At 45.6% G+C, this 24,758-nt stretch overlaps 2 protein-coding genes and 1 pseudogene across 3 annotated transcripts; all 3 read right to left on the bottom strand.

The window, feature by feature from the left end:
* Positions 1–1,612: 1,612 nt before the first annotated feature.
* Positions 1,613–5,432, bottom strand: LOC123135406 (putative nitric oxide synthase). Of its 2 annotated transcripts, XM_044554472.1 has the most exons (13): positions 4,922–5,428; positions 4,636–4,821; positions 4,465–4,551; positions 4,311–4,390; positions 4,139–4,220; positions 4,025–4,045; positions 3,650–3,695; positions 3,427–3,545; positions 2,985–3,098; positions 2,822–2,896; positions 2,630–2,719; positions 2,254–2,363; positions 1,613–2,100 (listed from the first exon to the last, which is right to left on the bottom strand). In XM_044554472.1, exons 1-13 carry the CDS (start codon positions 5,345–5,347, stop codon positions 1,842–1,844), a joined length of 1,695 nt encoding a protein of 564 aa, XP_044410407.1. In that variant the 5' UTR covers positions 5,348–5,428; the 3' UTR covers positions 1,613–1,841. The 2 variants fall into 2 exon arrangements, with proteins under 2 accessions (XP_044410407.1, XP_044410406.1); XM_044554471.1 differs by having other exon boundaries at positions 4,025–4,220; positions 4,922–5,432.
* Positions 5,433–7,812: 2,380 nt separating this feature from the next.
* Positions 7,813–11,422, bottom strand: LOC123133148 (wall-associated receptor kinase 3). Its single transcript, XM_044552687.1, has 2 exons — positions 10,525–11,422; positions 7,813–9,296 (listed from the first exon to the last, which is right to left on the bottom strand). The coding sequence occupies exons 1-2, from the start codon at positions 11,420–11,422 to the stop codon at positions 8,047–8,049; spliced, it is 2,148 nt and encodes a 715-aa protein (XP_044408622.1). The 3' UTR covers positions 7,813–8,046.
* A 6,348-nt stretch (positions 11,423–17,770) lies between these two features.
* On the bottom strand, positions 17,771–23,933 carry LOC123138621 (putative wall-associated receptor kinase-like 16; annotated as a pseudogene).
* Positions 23,934–24,758: the final 825 nt, after the last annotated feature.

Raw genomic sequence — 24,758 nt, 5'->3', positions numbered from 1 at the left:
CTCCCCAATCAGCTTCCTCTCCTCTTCCTGTTTAGCCGCCGCCACCACCGCCCCCTTCCCTTCCACCCTGGTCGTCGCCCCCTCCCCTTCCATTGTGGGCGTCGGCCCCCATCGCGCGACGACGCGCCCGCTCTCCCGCCCCCTCTCCTCTGGTTGTCGTCCCGCACTGCATCACCTCCTGGTCACTCTATCTCATGCGATCCACTCTCTCTGTATTCCCCACTGCTGCCGCCACCACGGCCAACTCCGGCGAAATCCGTCGCTATCCAGCACATCCACGAGCTCATCTCGCGACGTTGCTCCTTCTCCACCGCGTTGACCCGACGCACCGCTCCTCTACGCGCAGCCCCGGCTAACCCTAGCGCTACGGTCGCCGGTCCATGATTGTCGCTATCGACGCCGGCGCTGCGCCTGCACCTCCGGTTGGTCCTTCCCAACCCCGTCCGAACCATCGCGCAATGCATCGCCTCCTGGTCGTTGTTCCAAGCGGCGGATCATGGGTTGCAGTTGTTTGAGGTCGTTTCCTTTCTCTTCTTCTCTCTCCTACATGATTAGAGCGGCGGCAAAATGAAGGAAAAGGATGGAGGGGGCTCGGGTAGGTGTGGGAAGGAGGAGCGAGGCTACACCATCGACGAACATCGTGGAAGGAAGGGCCATCTGATGGTTTGAGCTACGCGTCAAGCCACCCCGGAGAAGGATGAGTGGAATGATATGGATACGAGATGGGGGCGGGCGGTGATCGTGGATTCATGTGTACTAGTATGGGGCCGCGAAGTAAGGCGGCTATATATAATGCTTTGAGCGACGATGGGGAGGTAGGGGGTCATAATGAGAAGGGGTTGGCGGGAGAGAGGTTGACTGAGGGTGGGTGATGGGTGGGGGAGGTTGCACGTAACATAGGCCAAGGATGGGGCGTGCAATTCTCAAGGAGAGGAGAAATTTATACCAAAAATGGGGACCCTGGTTAGGTCCAAAAGTCCACACATATTATGTGCACAAGTTAAGAATCCATGGTCGCTTGCGAAACAAGTTGGCCTTTTGTGATGCCCCTTAAGAATCGCATGTATCCAACTTTTCACAATAGTAACAACACTCACTTTGTCGGTGCCAGCCATGGCCGGTCTTGGTCATCGGCAGGATGCCCTGGCGGACACATGGTATGGTGGTTGGCGCTATTGTGGCAGCTCGACCAGTATCTGGCGGACACGTGGTATGGTGGTTGGCGCTATTGTGGCAGCTCGACCAGTATCTTCCGCCACATGTCAAAGTCATTCTCCATGTGTAGCTCGACCAGTATCTAGCGGACACGTGGTATGGTGGTTGGCGCTATTGTGGCAACTCGACCAGAATCTTCCGCCACATGTCAAAGTCATTCGCCACGTGTCCTTTAAGGATCTGGTTGCAATTTATATTCCTTTGAAGGTCACCGATGTAATAGAAGCTGTATAAAGTGGTTTGTTGCAAAAAGGAAAACTTTCCACTGTTGTAAGATGTACTCTTCTTGGGTGTATTTTTTTTAATTCCTTCAAAATTGGCATGTTTAATAAAACTTGGCAACAACTGAATTTGATACTCTTTGCACAAAATAGCTATCAATCAAACATTGCAAAACGACGGTGAAATAGTTTCATATATATGCAACAAGTGTAACCACAGCAACATTTCACTCGAGGTTTCCTGAATCATTTTCATCAGCTGATCCTAAGCTAGAACTATGAATTCATCCCTATAAGATCATCCAAGAAACATAATGTCGGTGCGCAACTGGATCACGCGGAGCTGCTCCAGCAGCAACAGCAGCATACACAGAGACCAAAAATAGGCATTTGGCAACCGCAGCATCAGTAATGCCACTTGGGTCTCAGCTCCTCTTCTACCTCGGTCAGCTCCTGGTATCGGTACCACTGCGATGCCGCTTTACCGACGGGCAGTGGGGCGCGGACAAAGACCTCGACTGGTTTGGGTACATGTACTCTTAAATGCAACTCGCCACTGCCGCCGCCTTCTTCCTCGACGCAGCTATCAGGGTCGCTAGATGGCACACCAAGTGGTTCGACCGCGATCCACCCGAGTCCAGATATCGCAATGTCACTAGCAGGCCTGCACAGGAAAGAAGGTGCTAATAAATCATTCAGGGTGTAAAATATTAAAATAAACAAAAATGCTCCTATACGGGGACTGTTATATACCCTGGTACTGGCCAACAAATGACCGCTGCAAAGCTAAGACCCAAATTTTAGTTGCAAACATTACCTATCAAGCTCTTCATACTTTATCTGCAATTCGCGAACGCCCTGAAGCCCACACCATCCTTCAGCTCTCTCCTGGCCGGTTGGGGGAGTCAATGTAACTCCGACTTCTCTCTGGAAAGTGAGAAGGAAAGGACAACAGGCTCAATTTTGTTTGAAATGAAAGCACACATTAGCAAAACAAAGATGGCACAGCAGCAAAAGCTAGTTTTTAGCAGATGAGGTTACATGCGGTGGGGCTCTTTCTTTGAGACGAATAAAGCTTAAATAAAGAAATAACTCCATTTCACAAATGCAGTGAAGTTTTGTAAATAAATTTTGAAAGAAGAAATACATTATTACTTCTAAGTAGAAGTCAAACTCGTGGAACAGCCACATACCTTGTAAAATTCATCTGCTTCTGTGGTGGGGACCATATTAATACTTAGCTTCTTTGGTCCATAGAATGTTAGCCGTGTGCGTGGAAGAGCCTGGCGATTTATTGGTTATCACTTAGTGGCTGCTAATTTTACAAGTGACATTGAGAAAGATGGAAAAATATGAATACTGAAATTTTGAGAGCATTTAGGTACCTTAACAACATCGACACGGACAAGTCCCCCCCAGAACAACGTATTCCCGCTCAATCCAACATCTGTATCATTAGCCTGAACATAACATTATGGTCTGAAGAAAGAGATTAGTGCGGAAATTTTGAGACAGTAACATGGATTTTACAGATCAGGGTATACATACAGGAAAACATCGCCCCTTTAGACGACTTTGTGGTGCAAGAGAAGGCAGATCATCAGCGTGGATAACTGCTGCCTGTCTATGGTGAAGATGGACTCCAGGTGTGTCGTATAATTTCTGTCATGCATAGATTAAGCTATATTAAGGTCCAAACTGGATACCAAAGGAGAATACAAAATATAGGCACTTATCCGTGTCATTTAAATGTACATTTTAGAACATGTTATATATATATATATATATATATATATATTATGGATGGAGATTTAAGGCATCTAATTATCTAATTCTCTAGGTGAGCAGCATTTTGTTTAGCATGTAAGCAGGGTGCAGGAGAGATTATATTGGATTCTCTGACAGCTACATCAAACCAATAATGATGATACACTAGGTTCACATGTAAAGTAGTATACATATCTGAAGTTGAAAACAAGTAGAAGCATACCCCTCCGCCTAAAAATGCTTCGATCTGAATAGGACCTAAGGTTGTTCCAGGAACAGCAGATTGTATTGGCTTGTATTTTTGAGCTGCAGCTGCCACTGGGTCTTTATATGCCATTGTTTCTACAACAGCAATCTCCAACTATTAGCACGATGAAGATATGAATGAACAAAAAAAAAAGATCGCATAATCACAAAAAGGGTGGTAGAAGAATTTAAGGCCCTACTTAGCATAGCACTAATAAATGCAGATTTCCCAACATTTGCTGAACCCTGCAACAATGTATGAACGCATCAGATTGTCAGATATAACTACAGTAGGCAATAGGCAGGCATGTCTGTTCGGATTTTCTTTATTGTAATCATTCAATGTGCATAATGAAAAAGCAAATGAGATAAATATGGCCATCACCCTACTTTCTTATTTATTTGGCGAGGACAATAAGACCTTCAAACATGCAAAGGACCATGACATGATTTTGGATCTTCCTTACATACTTATTATTTTTGACAATTGGCAGGCATGAATTGCGTTCTGATGTAAAACAGGACAGCACAATGTGATATTTATGACTCGGTCGTAATAGGCGAATAATGCTTACCAGTATATACACATCTCGGGCCTGATAAGAGACAATGAAAATGTAGTCAGTATTGTGCATGAGAAGTCGACAGCCAACAATAATAGGTAGACAGTAAGTGGATAACAAGCCGACCTTCTTTTCCTGCTGAATCTCTGATATAACACCAGTGATGCCGACCAATGACTTTGAGCTTGTCAAATGGACGCTCAGGACACTACGCACACAAAGCAAGATAATAAATTATCGGTTAGGTAAAGACCTGACGAAATAGAAAGGAAAACTCAGGGGGGGAAGAAAATCTCACTTGAGTTTCTTCCTAACAACAGACTCCACGACCCAATCGCCGATGCAATTCAAATCCGTGTCTCTGGGTAGGAGGTCAACCTACAGAGCAGCTATAGCTTCAGTTACCTGACAGAAGAAACAGTACTGAGAAGTTGACAATGTATGAAATTCACCTTTGTTATCACGAGCACGATGGGGTTAGCGCCGGCGAAATCGCGTATGCGCGCCAGGAAACTCCCGTTGAAGTCGACTATGTCAACCTACATTCATATAGCAGCCACAATGAGTGCAAGACAACTAGGTATGCATCAATCGATTGGGGTATGAGAGCCAGGGTTGTTTACTAGTTTCACTATCAATGCTTTCTCGTGGCGGAGGTACGACAGCTTCTCCCGTAGCTCTTCCGCCGAAACGAACTGCTTGCCCCCCGGGTAGCCGCCGTGGCCGCCGACGGCGGTCACCATGTGCCCGTGCGACAGCAGCCTGCACCGCCCGCACAGCACCGTCTTCAGCTGGTTGTGCCTCTTCTTCTGCCCACGTCGTGTCGTGTCAGTCCATGCTCCGGCAAGCCGGTGGAAACGCGCTGAGGATGGCGGCGGAGTGCGCGCGTGGATCGGATGGCCTGCTTACCAGGTCGTAGGTGGCGGGCTCGACGTGGCCGGGGGACCCCGCCTCGCCGGTGTGCAGCGGCGCGCCGCAGCCGTAGCAGCAGGCGAGGCCGGAGGGCGCCTTCTTGGCGAGGGCCTTCCGCTTCTCCTTCCGGCGGCGGCGCCTCTCGGCGTCCTCCTCCGGCGCGCGCGCGGGGGCGCCGGCCGCGGCCGCGGCCGCGAGCTGCCTCCCCAGGTACACGTCGCCCCGCGTCGGCGCCGCGGGGCCGACCCCGTCCGCGGGAGGAGACGGCGAGGGGGACGGAGCGCTGGAAGAGGCGGCGCGCGCGCGGGTGGAGACGGAGAGGGAGGCGGTGGTGGAAGGGTGGTGCTTGGCGGGGACGGCGGGCGGCGGCGACGGGGACTTGGGGAAGGAGAGGAAGAGCGGGCGCGGGCACGCCGACGCCATTGGAGGCGGGGCGGAGCGGAGGGGAGAAAGGCGAAAGCTTTGGCTCGCCGTGGCGGGAGCGGTGGGTGGCCTTATCCGCTTCGCCGTCGCCGGAGCAAGACGGGCCGCGCAAGGCCTGGCTGCCGGGCTGTTGTAACCAACACATTCGGCCCATTGGAGAGTAAGCACTGGATCCGAGCCCGGCATTTTCGGCCAGATAAACCACTAGATACCCATTTCTCAAAAAAAAAAAACCCCACTAGATACCCCTAAAAAAAGCACTAGATTACATTTCTTTTGAGTTCTAAGAATACTTTTTCACGCCTGTAATATTCCCTCCGATCCATATTATCCATATTATCCCCTCCGTAAAGAAATATAGGAGCGTTTATATCATGACCACAAAGTACGTACTTGTCTCACATCCAGTAAAAAAAACTGCATCCATACATTTCCTATTTTGTGGAAATTGATATAAACTAAGCTCAAGCATTTAGCGAAAAGATGATTTCAAGCCATGTAAATATATATTATTTCCTCTATTCTAATTTAGGCACATCTCCAAAAGCTTTTCTACCAAAGTAAAGTCATAATTTTCCGTGCAAGCTAGATGGACCAGAGAAATCACAGGCAATGGGCAATGATCACCCTTCATTTCGCTTCGCCATTTTCGCTTCGTCATGGGCAATGATCACCCTTCCGGTCAGTGCCAGACCTAGAAATCGCGGGCTTGGGGGTGCCATGGTTCAAAATTTATACTAAATGTCATCATAATCTTAACGAATAGTCTAAAATAGCAAAAACTTGATGCATATTTAGTGTTAAGTATATCGTAAAATAAATGTTACAATTTTAGAGGAGGTGCCATGACACCCACGGCACATCCACTAGATCTGCCCTACTTCCAGTGAGTGATGGGTGGCTCGGGGCTGACAATATTGCAGCTACTTAATGAAGGCACCTTGCAGTCCGTGTCAATGGTTTTGGTGTTGCTACTATTGGAGCTATCATTCTATGGTGTCCTCACAGGGATCGGTTTTGAAGGCGACGTGATGATTGTATTCACTATTACCATAAGCTTTTTCTACACTCGACATACACCTTTACATATTCCACGTTAAAATTTCAAAATTTTCAGGGTTCACTTGCTATTTTTAAGTCACGAAGTGCATGCAAAATTCCTTGGAGATGCTCCACAAACTTTGTGAAACATTTTGAAATTTTAAACATACACTCTAGAGGTCATATCATGATACCCTATAAATTTCATATCTTTTTGACTTCATTTACTTTAGAAAAATAACAATAGAAAATGCAAGGGTTCCACTTTTGATGCATTTGCCAAAGAGCTCCAAGGGGATGCGGTGGGCCAGAGCATGGGGAAGCCTATCGCCAGGTGCGCTTTGCAGTGAAAATGAACAAAACTGGCCCTTATCTGAAACTTCAACACAAAATGGCCTCAATCTGAAAATATTTCACGAAATGGCCCTCTTTTGCATGACGTCCGGGGCTAGGGCGCCATGCTAGAGAGTATGACGCCCGGGCTAGGGCGTCATGGTAGCGACATGTAGCATGGCGCCTCGGCCTAGAGCGCCATGCCAGATAGCATGACGCCCTAGCCCCGGGCGTCATGCAAAATGGGCCATTTTGTGAAATATTTTCAGATTCTTGCCATTTTGTGTTGAAGTTTCAGATAAGAGCCAGTTTTGTCCATTTTCACCGCTTTGCCTGCGGCGGAGCTTGCTGGTAGCCAGCCGCCAGCCCTTGGTGTCAGCACGCGAGGGACGGCCCGGGGGGGGGGGGGGGCGCTTGCCGATGTGCCCGGGAAGCAGGCAACAGATGATCCATGGGTGCCCAATCGGAGGCACCAATGATGACCGCGTCATGCGTCCGTGGCAGGGAGGTCGTCGATGGGCTGACAAGACTTGTCTCCCTCCAGTGGCACTCGCGCTCAGTTATCCTCGGCAGTGTGTCAACGCCAACAGTGGAGAGTGAGGCGTTGCTGTGTGTGCGGCCGGTGGCAGCCTCTATCTCGATCCCACGGGTGGCACGCTAGGTAACGCGGGTCGGAGCAGTCTTACGAAGGCCACCAAGGACTAGAGTAACCTCGCCGAAGGCCTCGACGCCAACGCCCTCCTCATGTTGCTCGACGCATGCTAACTGCTGAACGAAAGGCCCAGGTGAGTTAGAATGAGAAGGAAGAAGATCAACCAGGGGTTGCCACGTGGACGCAGACCCGGTCAAAACCACCCGAAGCGGTACGACGGACTAAACTTATTCGTTAAATTGAGGGACTAAGGTTTGCTGATTTTGGATTTCAGGGACCATTTCTATACTTTTGAAAGATTCCAGGGATAAAAGATATACTTTTATCATATTTATTATAACACTATTAGTGTACCAGAATGGATCCTGCTTTGTCTAATGCCTCATTTGGCATGTGCTGATACCTTTCAATCTATATCTTTCACAAATCTCGTGTTTTTTTGGCCACTCAAGAATGAAGCTAGACAACCTACATAGAGTGGACTTCACAGGATAACACAAAGTTTGGTATAGTAGTTTCTTCACAACAGACCTGTGAAGTAAAACTTACACTACCGACTACATGGCTACATCGTGCATGGCCTTAAAAACATACATATGTGCTTATTTATTGATACATAAAGGACGAATGATCAGAGGCGCAGTAAGCGTAGAGGCTAGATTTATACACACATCTAGCGTGAAACACCATCATATGACATGAACTCTTGCTCAAAGCTATAGCACTGTTTGATGTTTTCAGATGGAAAATTAGCGTTGGCACAATCAGAAGCAACCAACTCATCAGAGCTATCCTCTCCTCTTGGTGGAGTTAGCACTGGTTCCCTCTCTTGTCCGTTCTTTGGATCAACATTGCACAGTTTTAACCTTTCTGTTTGCAGAATCCTCAAAGCCATCTCCACATGTTTCATGGTCGGTCTATCCTCACCTCGGAGCCTCAAGCACATCTCTGCAAGGGAAGCTACGCTGCTAATCTCTTCCTCAGTTGCTTCATCAAGAACTTGAGCATGTACTATTTCTGTAACCGGTCTCATTTTCAACCCCGAAAGAAAATAGTTTGACAAGTTTTGCTTCGAGCCTGATTCACTTGTGAATATTGGCTCTTTCCTCAGAAGTAGCTCAATGAGTACCACACCAAAACTGTAGACATCACTTTTCTCATTGAGTTGTCCAGTGTAGTAATACTCCGGATCTAGGTACCCAAATGTGCCTTGTACATTTGTTACAATGTGAGTTTGGTCAATAGAAACTAGTCTCGAAGCACCAAAATCAGCAACTTTAGCTGTGTAGTTTCCATCTAAGAGAATATTGGATGATTTCACATCACGATGAAAGACCGATATTGAAGCTGCGGAATGGAGATAAGAGAGAGCTCCTGCAGCTTCCACAGCAATCCTTATGCAATCAACCCATGATAAACAACTAGTGCTTGAATCCGAATGAAGAACACTGAACAACGATCCATTGGGGATAAAATCATATACTAACAGAGGTACCTCAGTTTCAAGACAACATCCGAAGAGCTTTACGATGTTTCTGTGGTTTATTTGGGAGAGGATGGCGACCTCATTGATGAATTGATTGATCTCACCTGCCTCAATGACCTTAGACTTTTTTATTGCCACCACCCTTTGGTCAGATAGTATGCCCTTGTAAACCATGCCGTGGCCTCCGCGGCCTACGATACGCATTTGATGGAAATTGTCTGTTGCCTTTTCTAGTTCTTCCACGGAGAAAATCTTTGTCTTGTCACTTGCATTTTCATCTGACGATATAAGTTGTTCTAAAAGAAGACCTTGGTTTTTCCTAAAATATTTCCTCCGTAACTGCATTTGGATGTATCTTTTCCATCTCCGTACCATGAGAACTCCAGTCAAGCTGAGAAGCAGAACCCCTGAGCCACTACACAACCCAATGATGATACCTGAAAATATCGAACACTCTTAGCTAGTGTAATGCATTATTTCATGTTGCTTATTGGCGTGATGGATCTACGAGCTCACCTAAAAATATATGTTGTTTTTTTATTGAGGTACATTGCTTTGTCGTAGCATCATAGTCCATCTTATCAGGACACTTAATGCAATTGTAGCTTCCCACAGTATTATGGCAAACCTCTTCACATATACTCCTTGTATTATTGCACTCATCAATATCTGCACCCACATCTCATCTAGGTTAAACCATGAGGGGTTATTTATTGAAGAAAAGAGAGTGCTAGCTAGGAGATCATCTGTACAAAATGTCATAGAACAAATAATTACCATTTTGTAATTCACACAGAAAGAAAGAGTACCTTGACAACCTTCTCGGAGGTATGGGTTTCCTTGAAAGCCTGTGGAGCATTTGCAGCGATAACCGTAGAAACGATTCATTGTAGAGTTGACAACTAAGCATTCACTATTGTCGCTAACACATGCATACCTAGTCTTGTCCATTTGTGCCTCTTCGCAGGTTAGATTAGCGACAGCCCACTGTGCCAAGGATGTTTGTCCAATAAAACCCATATAAAGATCAGGTTCTTCGTCAATGTAAATCCTTACAGATTCCTGTTGGTAAGATTCTGCATATTTAATTTCAATGAGCCCCTTGTCAAGATTTATATGCGCCACTTGATATTCATCATCTTCCATTTGGAGCATAGAGGACACCGTATTAGTGCAGTTGAGCTGAAATACCTTCCTTGCAAAACATCCTTCTTCTATGCCAAATGGAAATGGGACTTCAATGTCACCGCATTGTCGTGTGCAATTTACCATTCGTGGAATTGGGTTATATCCTATTTTCACAAAGAAAATATAAATTCCTTAGAAAAAAATGTAGTGTTCCACTATGTGTTTAACATATAACTAGCCTAATTAAAGACGTAATAATGTTGCAAGTGGATACATAAGTACTATGGCACATGTAAAATTGTGGTCCCAGGATTTCTTCAACTTAAGTAGGCAGTGGAACTTATTGAACTTTCTTGAGAGTATACTTGTCATTGAAAATTGAAAGAAAATGAAGGTTCATGTTTTTCTATAAAACAAAAAGATGCTGCAGCACTGCAAGTCAAATGATATTATAATTTTGTTTTATTTAAATTAATTCAGGCATGAGTTAGCTTACATTTCACGCAAGTTAGTTTACGTTAGGTAGAGAGGTGTTACCTTTGTCGCGTGAGCAGCCTTGGGGAACATAGGGATTGCCAAGGAAGCCGCCGTTGCAGTAGCACCAGTAGCCTCTACGCGTCACCAGACTATCAACGCAGCTGCTATTGTTGCTGCGGCAGGCGTAGGTCGCTGCGTCTCCCTCAGCGTCGGCACAGTTTGCCTGATCCGCCACATTCCATCCCAGGTTTGCATAAACAGTTGTTACGCTGACCTTGTTCCACAGAGGACTTGTGCGGTTCACCCTGATGTCTTGGCCGCGCAGCCGGACAAAGCTGAACTGAAACCCACGGAAGTTACCGTTTATAATTGGGAAGGAGCAGCACCAGGTGCCGTTGCAGTTCTGCCTGGCCGTCGCCTCCGTGATCTCGCTACCGGGGCAGGTGGTCGAGCAGACCTTGAAGGTTGAGTTCGAGTCGTGGTCGAGCATGAACACGTCAAAGCCGCAGCCGGTGACGTTTATTTTGCCACTGAATCCGACAAAAGATCTCCCGGGGGGTGACCAAGAGGACAAGTTGTAAACGTCCTTGCCAGCGGTGACGACGGCGTTGTTGGCATAGGCGATGCTTATGGTGCGCGACCAGCCAGCGTCGATGCCGCCGTCGACGACCTCGGTGATACCGTCGTGCAAGAAGAGCTTGTGGGTGCCCGTGCTGCCGTCGACGACGCAGGTCAGGTTGAAGTCGGGGTCGCGGAAGCAGCCGGAGCCGATGCCAAACGGGTAGTCGAAGCTGACTTTGCCGCACGTTTTCGGACACCCGCGGAGCATGGCCGGGGACGGGATGACAAGATTGCCCTCCTCATACGCCCGGCCATTTGTCGCTAGGGCGCCAGACGCTCGTGTTGTCTGCGTCCCTAGCAACGCAACCATGAGGAGGAAGAAGAAGCGAAACTTCATTCTCATCTCTCAGTCTCAGTGTACTCGATCTGCTTTAGTATATGTCCTGATGAATCAACATCCTTACTCAACAATTATTTATAGGCCTAGAGCACATTACCAGTCTGGTACTTCAATATTGTAATAAGTACATTCGAGGCCTCTGCAAGGACAGTCGCTACCGTGCACATATCCCTCGTGAAAAATATCAGCGTACGCGAGAGGTGGGCTGTCCTCGTCATGCTTTTGGACCAGTCAAGGTTTATTAACAAGTCATTTAGGGCACTTCCAAAATGCATTGACTGTTAACGCGCTATTTTAGGGAACCTATTTTAATATTTTACTCCCTCAGTTCCAAAATATAAGAACATTTTTAACACTACAGTAGTGTCAAAAACGTTTTTATATTATGGGACGGAGGGTGTAGATGGTAGTAGAAGATTTTTAGACTGCTCTGCTTTCCATCTCAAACGCCCGGACGGACGAACAAAAAACGATCCTAAATGACTTGGTTCATGGATTATTGTCTGTTAAATGTTGTGTATAAATGATGTTGCATTTAATTGGTTCATGGATTATGGTCTAGTTGTAGAGAGAAGGGAACTTTAGGAAAATCAGGAGAAAAGTCAGATCAAATTGGAGAGTTGATTTCACCTATCTGTTGTACTGTGTTCTAATCATGAATCAACATCTCTTTTTTTCAGCTTACATTGTTTATGGACCTAGAGCCCAGTACCGCTCTAGTCTAGTACACAAATATTGTAATGGGTACTCTCATGTTCCAAAATAATTCGAGTTCTAGGTTTGTTCTATGTCAAACCAGCTTAAGTTTGACCAACTATATAGAAATTTATGCTATGATCTACAAAACCAAATACACTTAATTTGAAAATACATCTCATAAATAGTATCACGAGACTAAATTGATGTTTTATATGTTATTATATTTTTCTATCGACTTGGTTAAACTTAAACAAGTTTGACTTAGAACAAATCCAAAACATCAGTTAGTTTGAAATGGAGGTAGTATATTCAAGGCCTCTGTAGAGGGACCGTAAAAAGCTAATCCGTGGTGGTGTAAGTAGCATTAGTCACTATCGGCAAAGATATGTATGCTGTGTACAACACTCGGCATCCATGAAAAAAATAGGATGCTACAAGATTTAGCACCATCTTTCTCAAAGTGCTATGCAAGTTATAGTGTGCTATATTTGAGAATAGCATTTTTCATAAAAATATAAAATATATCACAGAATTTAAGGCCTCCAGAAATAGCAAAAAAAGAGAGCACTCCTAACTAAATAGAGAAGCATATGAGAGCTAGGTTCAAGGCTGACGGGTTGTTGTGTGGTACTTCCTCCGTTCCAAATTACTCGTCGTGGTTTTACTTCAATTGAAATAAAACCACGACGAGTAATTTGGAACGGAGGGAGTACATGCAAAAACGCTACAACGTTATTTGGTTTAGCGTCAAAATATTCTGCTATAGCGCGAATAACACCGTGATGAATAAATTAGCTAAAACATAACGTGGTCCTTCCAGATACGCTATTAGCGACGCTATAACACTGAAATAGCACGCTATGATTTTTCGTTGCTCGGCATACAAGACATATGTCATGATCTAGTGGCTCGGGACCCAGGAGTATGGCGAGTACTGTGCTCGGTATGTACTGCCATGTATGCCCAGTACTGTAGTCGGTACAATCACCTACGCGCTCTAACCGTAGAGGTCCAGGGAACCATTGTTCTACAGGTTACACCATTTTTTTCTTTTTTATGCGGGAAGGTTACAGATTGTCTTTAGCTAGTAGCTCTGCTTCATGCGAGCCTGTTCACCAGTGCTTTCCAGTTGCCGCGTAAGAAAGAAACAATTGTATGCATGCACCATAGCTAGTCGTCGATATATTGTACTATCCGTACGTGTGGATCCTGCCTCGCGCGGGTTCCCTGATGGATGTGCAAGCCCGGCCAGTCGTCGTGCCAACCGAGTCGGCCTGCACGCGGCTTCGACGAAGTGTGGCGGTTCTTGGGTACCGGTGGTCAGACTGGGGATCCGAGCTATGGCTTCATGGTGTGGATGAGTCAGGCGGGACAATGGATTATGGATTATGGTCTAGTTGTAGAGAAAACTAATACGCAGAGTAAAAAGGACTCAGAGGGAGTACAAATTATCTTCTTCTTTTTTTGACGGGAAGGTTACACACTATCTTTAGCTACTAGCTGCTTCATGTGGGCCTGTTCACGAGTGCTTTCCAGTTGCCGTGTAAGAAAGAAAAAATTGTATGCATGCACATGCACTGGTCGTCTACTCCCTCCGCTCCTAAATATTTGTCTTTCTAGAAATTTCAACAACTGACTACATACGGAGCAAAATGAGTGAATCTACACTCTAAAATATGTCTATATACGTCCATATGTGGTAACCATTTGAAATCTCTAAAAAGACAAATATTTAGGAACGGAAGGAGTATATATAGTACTATCCGTACGTATGGATCCTGCCGCCCGCGGGATCCTTGGTAGCTACTCCCTCCGTTCCTAAATATAAGTCTTTGTAGAGATTACACTATGAACCACATACAGATGTATATAAATGCATTTTAAATGTAGATTCATCCATTTTGCTCCGTATATAGTTCACCTAGTGGAATCTCTACAAAGACTTATATTTAGGAACGGAGGGAGTAGATGATGATGGAAGCCCGGCCAGTCGTCGCGCCGACCGAATCGGCCTGCACTCGGCTTGGAAAAAGTGTAGCGGTGCTTGGGTACTGGTGGTCAGACTGGGGAGCCGAGCTACGGCTTCATGGTGTGGATGAATCAGGCGGGTACCATGCATGAATGGGACGGCTCACCGACAAGAGCAGCGTCTGTAGGTTCGGCGTGCTTCATGAGTGCCAGTTGGAGACTCGGGCGTCTTCTAGCAGACTGCTTCGGCAGCGTATGCCATGAGGAGCGAGCGCAGGTCTTTACCTCCATGATGATGATGGAAGCTAGCTACTACATGCATCAATGCATGTGAACACGCATAAGTAGTCAAGGATGGATGCCTGCCGCAGCCGCGGGAAGTTGCATGGGAATCTTGGAAATAAACGAGCCAGCGTGCATGCATCTGCACTTGTGCATCGTTTGCATGCTTTCCAGTCAATTACAGCGTGTATGGCGTCAAGACTCAAGAGTGCAGTCGTCCATATAGTACCATGCATGAGTGTGGATTCTGCTGCCCGGTCCTCTTGCCATCGATTGTCTATCTGCATTTCGTGTGTACAACCTAGCTAGGACTCGACAGCGTATCAGATGCAATCATCCTTGTGATACTATCGATCGGTCCACTGGCCACCCAAAAATCGCTCTACAAGTGTGCACAGAAATTGAAAATAGTTTACCTTGTACCATACCGTGTATCTATCATATCAAGAAGAAAAATAACACTGGTGCAGAACCCTACTTTGAAGACACTAGTCCTTGAAACAGTGTGTGATGCAGGCATCACAAATGATGGAAAAAAAAACCGTCTACCTGGAAAAGAAGCATGTGTGGTGGCCTATCCAATGGGCATGATTTAGAAAGGAGATGTGAGTACGATACGGCGCACACAGTTCACTCGTACGAACTATGTGCGTTAAACTGTAATAACACACACACTTCTGCCAAATGAGCCGCGTGCGTTGCCTGGCAAACAGTTGCTACTTGCTAGGAACCAATTGTGTGCGATGATATGGACCATCACAGATCACTAGTGCAAAATAGGGCATTAAACCCGGTTTCAGAGGGCCTTTAGTCCCGGTTCTTAGACCGGGACAGAATAAACGGGACAAATACCCAAAACCTTTAGTCCCGGTTGGCTTACGAACCGGGACCAAACAACCATAGGGGGTGCCAGGTCTGGGGGGGTGCGGGCAGGTGGCCCCCGCTTCTGCCTCTCCCAAGGCGCCCCTGCAGGGGAAGGCAGACGCAGTGAGGGTGGGCCAGTAGAGCAGGTGGCTCTGTGCCCGCTTGCTTCCCCTGTCTGTAGTCCTCGGTTGACGACACTGGGCGCTTCAATCCCCGCGGCGGTGGTGGCTGGTGGAGCTTCGGCTGTAGGGCCGACGGCAGATGGCCTTAGCCTGGCTGGTTCAGCTCAGTTGAGCCCTTTCGGGGGTCGGGCAGGAGGCCTTACCCCGAAAGGGACCACGCGAGACGAGATCATCGCTTTCGGAGGGATTCCGGATCCCGTGTCCGAAGGTCGACGGATGAGCTGCCGTCTCCAGGACCAGCCGGATGTTGATGGCATGCAGCTACGGTGTGCCATGCGGGCGGCCAAGCTTCGTGACATTGAGGTCACTACCGGTATGTCAGTCAGTACTTCCAATTCTATTTTACATTTCTCAGATGATGAGATTATTCATAATGCAAATTAGTTCGGAGTTTCTTTAGGTAGTAATGGTAATGAAATTGCTAAATCTGTCGATGACATCCTTGATCTTGAAGCGTAACGAGCCTTAGAAATGATTCGAAACTTAGCAGCTGTAAAACGGGGAGAGGTGCCGACCTGACGACGCCAGATAGAGGGGTCGGCTCGGGGAGGAAGGAGCCAAGGAGGGAGGTGACATCTCAAAGGTCACGGGCGAACAGTGGCCGCGGCGGCGCTCGCCGTGGCGCGAGGAGGAAGAAGGGTCCAGAGCGTCGACGTGGATGCCGCGGAGCTATTGGACATGCCGGGACAAGCCACGGCCGGCCGGAAGTGACCGCACGGAGCAGGCCGAATGCAGAGCACCGTTTTGGCATGCTACCCTGCATGGTCACCAGGGGCACCGCGTGTCCAGGGCACTGGACGGCTCTAGGACCTTGTCCAAGAATCTCCTCGCTGCTCAAATAGATAGGAGATGGCTCTGGATAGACCAGGAAAGGTCTAGGTTGATCGAGGGAACCCTGAACAGCTTCTGGACAGAAGGTGCTTGTAGTGGGTTCTGGATATATCACTGGGTAAAATGAGTTGAGATTTGGCATGGAGCAATATATACTAGGGTGAAGGCCCTGGTAAAATTTGAGGCCATTTGGATAAGAATTGAGGACACTTGCTGTAGAATGGACCCCACTAGTAATAGTTGAAGATGTTGATACTGTGCTCAATTGGTTGAATTAAATGAGATGCAATTTGGTGGAGGGGAGTTATTTGGTTACATTAAGCCACTGTAAAATTTTCATACCATTTGGGTACACCAAAATGGTACTTGCTTCACAGAGGTTCCAAATGTACAGGAACTTAGGAAAAAAAATGATGTGGATGAATGGATTGAGCTGGTTTTTCGTTTCCATGAGTGATTTTTCAATGTTAATCACCGTGAAAAATTTCAGCTCAAATAGATCAAGGAATAAAGCACTTCCTTTGCAATTTGCCCAACTGGACAGAATCTGCAAATTGATGTAGTGCTCAAACTTTGAACTATGGAACTTGGGTACTTGATAAAAATGGTGAAGATATGGATAGGATAAGCTCCACAATTTATTTGGGATTTTTCCTGGCTGCCAAAATGGTAGTTCCTTTAGAAAGGGCCCAAAATGCAATATTGGCATTAAATAGGAAAATGCAATTTCCCTTATTTAATTATGGCCAATATTTTTATGAGAGCTCAATATGATCACAAAGAATATCTCCACAAGTTTTCATGAACTTTGGACATGGATAGATATCTTCCTAGATTTAATTCCTTTAACTGGCAGAAAAAGGAATTAATTATAAATAAAAAATATTTCAAATGGCTTGGCAATATTTTTGCATATCCTGGTTTTACAAAGATAGGATGATCATTGGGAAAAGTTTGGGAAGCAACAGAGCAAAGGAAACCGGGGTTCCTTTGTAACTGAAGAGTTAGGGTTTCCCTTCCGGTAACTCGAAAGGTGGGGTTTCGGTGGCGAGGTCCGGAGAATATATCTTGGGTGGCAAGGTTGGACTGGGGAGAATCTCTGGTTGGATAGGAAAGGCAAGGCTAAATGACCATCTTCATATACCCAAGAGCTAGAGAAATCCGATAACATCAAGAAAAAAGACGGGAGTCAAATCCCGTGAAGGAAAAAAACAGAAGCGAAAACCAGGGTGTTACAGAGAAAGCACACCGAGACCATCAGACAAATCTCGACCACCCTGCCCTGGCCGGTCCGATCAGCCCTGCCACCGGAGCCTGGACCATCCCTCTCGTGATCTCATGTCTAGCCTACCAGCTTTTCTCTAGTCTATTTTGGCTACCCCATGGTGCCTTTATATATTAGGCCTGGGTTACACGTGTTCGACTCAGACACCTAACCCTCTGCTAATTATAAGTCCAATAGTATTAAAACTCTGTACACACGTATTCGACACAATTCTAACATGACTGATGCCTACATCTAGTGTGATACACCATCATATGACATGCACTCTTGCTCAAAGCTATAACACGTTTTTATGTTTTCAGATGGAGAATTAGCACTGGCACTGGAATCAGCAGCAACCACCTTGTCAGGGCTATCATTGTCACTTGTTGGATTTAGAAATGGTTCCTTCTCTTTTCCATTTATTGAATCAATATGGTAGGATTTTAACCTTTTTGTTTGCAAAGCCCTCAAAGCCATCTCCACGTGTTTCATGGTAGGTCTATCCTCACCTCGGAGCCTCAGGCACATCTCTGCAAGGGAAGCTACGCTGCTAATCTCTTCCTCGGTTGCTTCATCAAGAACTTGGACAGCTACTATTTCTGTAATCCGTCTTGCTTTTAACACCGAAAGAAAATGCTTTGATAAATTTTGCTTCGAGCCTGATTCACTTGTGAATATTGGCTCTTTCCTAATAAGTAGCTCAATGAGTACCACACCAAAGCTGTAGACATCACTTTTCTCATTCAAGTGTCCAGTGTAGTAATACTCTGGATCCAGGTACCCAAACGTCCCTTGTACATTCGTTACAATGTGAGTCTGGTCAATAGAAACTAATCTCGAAGCCCCAAAATCAGCAACTTTAGCTGTGTAGTTTCCATCCAAGAGTATATTGGATGATTTCACATCACGATGGAAGACCGATATCGAAGCTGCGGAATGGAGATATGAGAGAGCTCCTGCTGATTCCGCAGCAATCCTTATGCAGTCAGCCCAAGATAAACAACTAGTGACGGAATCAGAATGAAGAATACCAAACAATGATCCATTGGGGATAAAATCATACACTAACAGAGGTACCTCTGTCTCAAGACAACATCCAAAGAGCTTTACGATGTTCCTGTGGTTTATCTGAGAGAGGATGGCGACCTCATTGATGAATTGGTTGATCTCACCTTGATCAATGACCTTAGACTTTTTTATGGCCACTACCCTTTGGTCGGATAGTATGCCTTTGTAAACCATGCCGTGCCCTCCATGTCCAACGATACGTGTTTGATGGAAATTGTTTGTTGCCTTCTCTAGCTCTCCCATTGAGATCCTTGTCTTTTGACTTGCATTTTCATCCGATGATATAAGCTGTTCTAAAAGAAGACCCTGGTTTTTCCTAAAATATTTCCTCCGTAACTGGCTTTGGATGTATCTTTTCCACCTGTGTATAATGAAAACACCACTCATGCTAAGAAGTAGAACCCCGAAGCCACTACTGAGCCCAATGATAATACCTGAAAATATTTAAACGCCTCTTAGCTAGTGTATTGCATTATTTTATTTTGCTTACCAGCGAATGTGATGGATATACAAAATTCACCTAAGAGAAGGTTTTTTCTTTTTGTTGAAGTACATTGCATTGTTGTACTATCATAGTCCATTTTATCTGGACACTTGCTGCAATATTAGCTGTTGGGGAACGTAGTAATTTCAAAAAATTTCCTACGCACACGCAAGATCATGGTGATGGCATAGCAACGAGAGAGGAGAGTGATGTCCACGTACCCTCGTAGACCGCAAACAGAAGCATTAACACAACACGGTTGATATAGTCGTACGTCTTCACGATCCGACCGATCCAAGCACCGAACGTATGGCACCTCCGAGTTCAGCACACGTTCAGCTCAATGACGATCCCCGGGCTCCGATCCAGCAAAGCTTCGGGGATGAGTTCCGTCAGCACGACGGCGTGGTGACGATGATGATGTTCTACCGGCGCAGGGTTTCGCCTAAACTCCGCGACGATATGACCGAGGTGGAATATGGTGGAGGGGGGCACCGCACACGGCTAAGGAACGATCCGTAGATCAACTTGTGTGTCATGGGGTGCCCCCCTGCCCCCGTATATAAAGGAGCAAGGGGGAGGGGGCGGCCGGCCAAGGGAGGGCGCGCGAGGGAGGAGTCCTACTCCCACCGGGAGTAGGACTCCCTTCTTTCCTAGTCCAACTAGGAGAGGGGAAGGAAGGGAAGGAGAAGGAGAAGGAGAAGGAAGGAGAGGGAGGAAAAAGAGAAAAGGGGGGCCGGCCCCCTAGTCCAATTCTGTTTAGGCTAGGGGGGCCGCGCGCCCTGCCTCCTCTCTTCCACCACTTGGCCCATGAGGCCCATTGCTTCTTCCTCGTATTCCCGTAACACCCCGGTACCCCCGAAAATACCCGAATCACTCGGAACCTTTCCGAACTCCGAATATAGTCATCCAATATATCGATCTTTACGTCTCGACCATTTCGAGACTCCTCGTCATGTCCCCGATCTCATCCGGGACTCCGAACTCCTTCGGTACATCAAAACTCATAAACTCATAATATAACTGTCATCGAAACCTTAAGCGTGCGGACCCTACGGGTTCGAGAACTATGTAGACATGACCTAGAACTATTCTCGGTCAATAACCAATAGCGGAACCTGGATGCCCATATTGGTTCCTACATATTCTACGAAGATCTTTATCGGTCAAACCGCATAACAACATACGTTGTTCCCTTTGTCATCGGTATGTTACTTGCCCGAGATTTGATCGTCGGTATCCAATACCTAGTTCAATCTCGTTACCGGCAAGTCTCTTTACTCGTTACGTAATGCATCATCCCGTAACCAACTCATTGATCACATTGCTTGCAAGGCTTATAGTGATGTGCATTACCGAGAGGGCCCAGAGATACCTCTCCGACAATCGGAGTGACAAAACCTAATCTCGAAATACGCCAACTCAACATGTACCTTCGGAGACACCTGTAGTACTCCTTTATAATCACCCAGTTACGTTGTGACATTTGGTAGTACCCAAAGTGTTCCTCCGGTAAACGGGAGTTGCATAATCTCATAGTTACAGGAACATGTATAAGTCATGAAGAAAGCAATAGCAATATACTAAACGATCAAGTGCTAGGCTAACGGAATGGGTCATGTCAATCACATCATTCTTCTAATGATGTGATCCCGTTAATCAAATGACAACACATGTCTATGGTTAGGAAACATAACCATCTTTGATTAATGAGCTAATCAAGTAGAGGCATACTAGTGACTATATGTTTGTCTATGTATTCACACATGTATCATGTTTCCGGTTAATACAATTCTAGCATGAATAATAAACATTTATCATGATATAAGGAAATAAATAATAACTTTATTATTGCCTCTAGGGCATATTTCCTTCAGTAGCTTCCCACAGTATTATGACAAACCTCTTCACATATATCTCTTGTATTCTTGCACTCATCAATATCTGCACCCGCATCTCATGTAGGTTAGACCCGTTAGAGGTAAATTTATTATACATGTGAGAGAGCTAGTTGGTAGGTGATTATTTTGTACAGAAGGTTGTAATGGATATTTTTTGTTTCTAGTGTTTGAGAGAGAGTACCTTGACAACCTTTCCGGACATATGGATTTCCTTGAAATCCCCGTGAGCATTTGCAGCGATAACCATAGAAACCATCCATTGTACAGTTTACAACTAAGCATGTGCTATTGATGCTAACACATGCATAACTAGACATGTCCATCAGTGCCTCCTGGCAGGTTAGGTTAGAGACTGCCCATTGCACCGATGATGTTCCCCAAGGACCCATATAGAGATTAGGTTCTTCATCAATGTTAATCTGAAACGCCTCCTGTTGGTAATATGCCATGAATTTATATCAACGGTCCCCTCATTAAGATTTATGTGCGTCACTTGATATCCATCATCTTTCATTTGGAGTGTAGAGTTCGTCACATTAGTGCAATTGAGCTGGAATACCTTCCTAGCAAAACAACCTTCGTCTAGGCCAAATGGAAATGGGATGTCAATGTTCCCACATCGTCGGGTGCAATTTGCTACTCATTGAATTGGGTTGTATCCTATTTTTGCACAAAAAAAGTTTCTTTAGATAAAATGTAGTATGCCACGTTGTGTTTAACGTAACCAACCAAATTAAAGACATAATTTCGCATGTGGATCCTACACTATGCCCATTATTTGGACCCTTTGTATCGTTGGGAACTATTGTAAGACAAAGTTAACCTACCTAGCTTTTCCTTTTGTGCGCCATTTATTAAAAGTTCCACAAATTAGTGAAACTTTAGAAATGAAAATTGATGAATTTCCCCAGGATCCAAATATCCTCTATTGTTTAATGTTAGCATTTTTCTTTAATATATGCAAAAAATTGATATAATTGTTTCGTAAATTGTTTTATATGTTACCACTATTAGTTGTTTAACATTAGCGCCCTATAGCCCCTGAGCTCGTACAAAATGAAAAACATTATCTGAAAAAATGCATCAATCAAATCAATCATATTTCCCTCATATATTTATAAGAGTAAAGATAAAGATAAAGATATGAGATCCACATTTAATTGTTGGTATGGCTTGTTTGGATAGTTAGGATGCCTTGTTGAACTTTAAACGACCATTACAAATATTTTTCATGTGCAATAGGATAATAAATTTAGCCATAAATAAATCTGTAGGTATCGAATCCAATTTCAGTTTGAGTTAGAAATCAATCATTCTCCTTGTGAGTTGTGTTTGTCAGCACTCATCCTAAGAACTTTTCTGCATATTTCCCTATGATTTTTTAAAAGTTTTTTAGAAACTCTCTAATTTTTATATTGATATCCATAGGAAATTGTAACCATAAATAGTCATCAAATCTGTCCATCTATGTGGCTAGTAATTTTTGGAAAAAACCTTTTTTAAGTCTAAGGAATATATCAGTTTCAATCTATTGCCTATATTCATTTAGAAATGTACGAGGAAGTAGTACAAAATACAATCTGAGAAATCAATAGAAAATCATGATTTTTTTTTGAAATATGGGCAAAGACTCATATTTATACATCCCCTCACAAAAGTTCGGATCGAAATAACTTACTGACAAAAAGAAAAGACAAATAATACCATTCATAGTAGATAACCCAAATTCTACTATTCACGGCAGAGTTTGTCAATTTTTTTCCTCTATATATGCATGGATTCCCTTGTTTTTTTGGAAGTGTAAGTCTCAAGCAAGTCCAAGGCAAGTAGAAGAATCTTTCTAAGAATCCTCAGAAATTTGGATTTGAATATTTCCGGCATGAAAGATACGTCTTGTATCGATATTATATATTTTGTTTCATTCTTGTGACGGATGTGTTCACTTTGTAAGATTATAACTATCCACCTTTGAAAGTAGATTTTATACCAATTCTTGTTCCCGTGATGATATACAAAGTGCACAGTCAAACTTGCTGAAATTTTCTTATGAGAGGATATTTGTTAAAAATTAAGGGGAACAAAGATGAAGGTTACCTTTGTCGCGCGAGCAGCCGTCGGGGACAGAGGGATTGCCTACGTACCCGCCGTTGCAGGAGCACGAGTAGCCTCCATCTATGAAGGGGCTATCGGTGCAGCTGCTCTGGTTGCTGAGGCAGGCGTAGGTGGCTGCGTCTCCCTCAGCGTCGACACATCTTGGCCTATCTACCACATTCCACTGCAGGTTTGCATAGTCCGTTATCACGCTGATTTTGTTCCATAGGGAACTTGTGTGGTGGCCCCTGCTTTCCTCGCCGCGCCGCCGGACAAATCTGAACTGAAATCCATGGTGGTTGTACCAAAATGGGACGGAGCAACACCAGGTGCCGTTGCAGTCTTGCCTGGCCGTCGTCTCCGTGATCTCGTGGCCGGGACAGGTGATGGAGCAGACTTTGGAGCTGGTGCCCGTGTCGTGTTCGAGCATCAACACGTCGAAGCCGCAGCCCGTGACGTTTATTTTGGCGCCGAATAGAAGGAAAGATCTCCCGGGAGGTGACCAGGAGGACATGTTGTAAACGTCCACGCCAGAGACGACGGGGATGGCGTCGGCATAGGAGACGCCTATGTACTCCGACCAGCCGACTTCGATGCCGGAATTGTGGCTGGCGAAGACCTCGGTGATGCCGTCGCGCAAGAAGAGCCTGGTGGTGCCGCCGCCGCTGTCGACACATGTCAGGTTGAAGTCGGGGTCGCGGAATTAGCCGGAGCCGATGCCGAAGGGGTAGGCGAAGCTCAGATTGCCGCATGTCTTCGGGCACCTGCCGAGCATGGCCGTGGAGGGAACAACAAGATTGCTCTCGTCATACGGCCGGCCACTTGTGGCCCCTAGCAACGCGAGCAGGAGCACCAAGCAGCAGCACTTCATTCTTATCTCTCGCTCTGCTCTTATCTGTTTTAATTAGCCTGTAAGTATGTTCTAATGAATCAACATCCTTTTTAAACTTGCACCCCTTATTTATAGGGGGACCCCACCAACAGTAGATACGTACGTGCATTCTTGATTCTGCGCGACTGGCCGGATTCCAAGCAGCCCAACATGGAAGGTCTGTACGAATCAACCTGTAGTTGGATGGTTAGAGGGATTGTGGTATTCAAAAGCGTGTTCACGATGAAGTTATGGAGAAAGCTTGGTCTTGACGCGTTCATTGCTCAGGCTACCCGGGAAGATCGATCTGGTTCTGCGGTCCTGGAACACGTCTTGTGGATAGCTTTGAAAGTTTAAAAAGCATGCATGGCCTCCAGCTCGCGGTGCAACGAGGCGATGTAATAGTCTCCAGGCGGAATCTGATAACCTGGAGGCAATTGATGCATGCTCGGGACGGGATCAACAGTGGGATGCAGCGGGGGTAATCTATGCTGATTGTGTGGAGATGATTAGTCCCACCAGGAAGGACGAAATCAAACATTTTCCGACGGAAGCGAATGTTGATGCTCATGCAATAGCTAGGTTATGTTTTCTATATAATATCTTTTGTAGTTGGGTCAATGAACACCTTAGCTTTCTTTTGAAAAACCCTGTGGAGTGTGGACGATGTAACTATCGTCTGCAATCAATAAAACTAGTCATGATGATCTTCCTAAAAAAAGCAGCCACGGTGGGTCAAGAGGACCAACTATGCGGTCTCGGCGATGAACAACGACTTCATGTTCTGAATTACCGCACTGCCGGTTAATTAATTTGAAGGTGCAC

Source organism: Triticum aestivum, chromosome 6B, assembly GCF_018294505.1.
Source record: "Triticum aestivum cultivar Chinese Spring chromosome 6B, IWGSC CS RefSeq v2.1, whole genome shotgun sequence".
Lineage (NCBI taxonomy): Eukaryota > Viridiplantae > Streptophyta > Magnoliopsida > Poales > Poaceae > Triticum > Triticum aestivum.
This window is presented reverse-complemented; position numbering and strand designations above follow the sequence as displayed.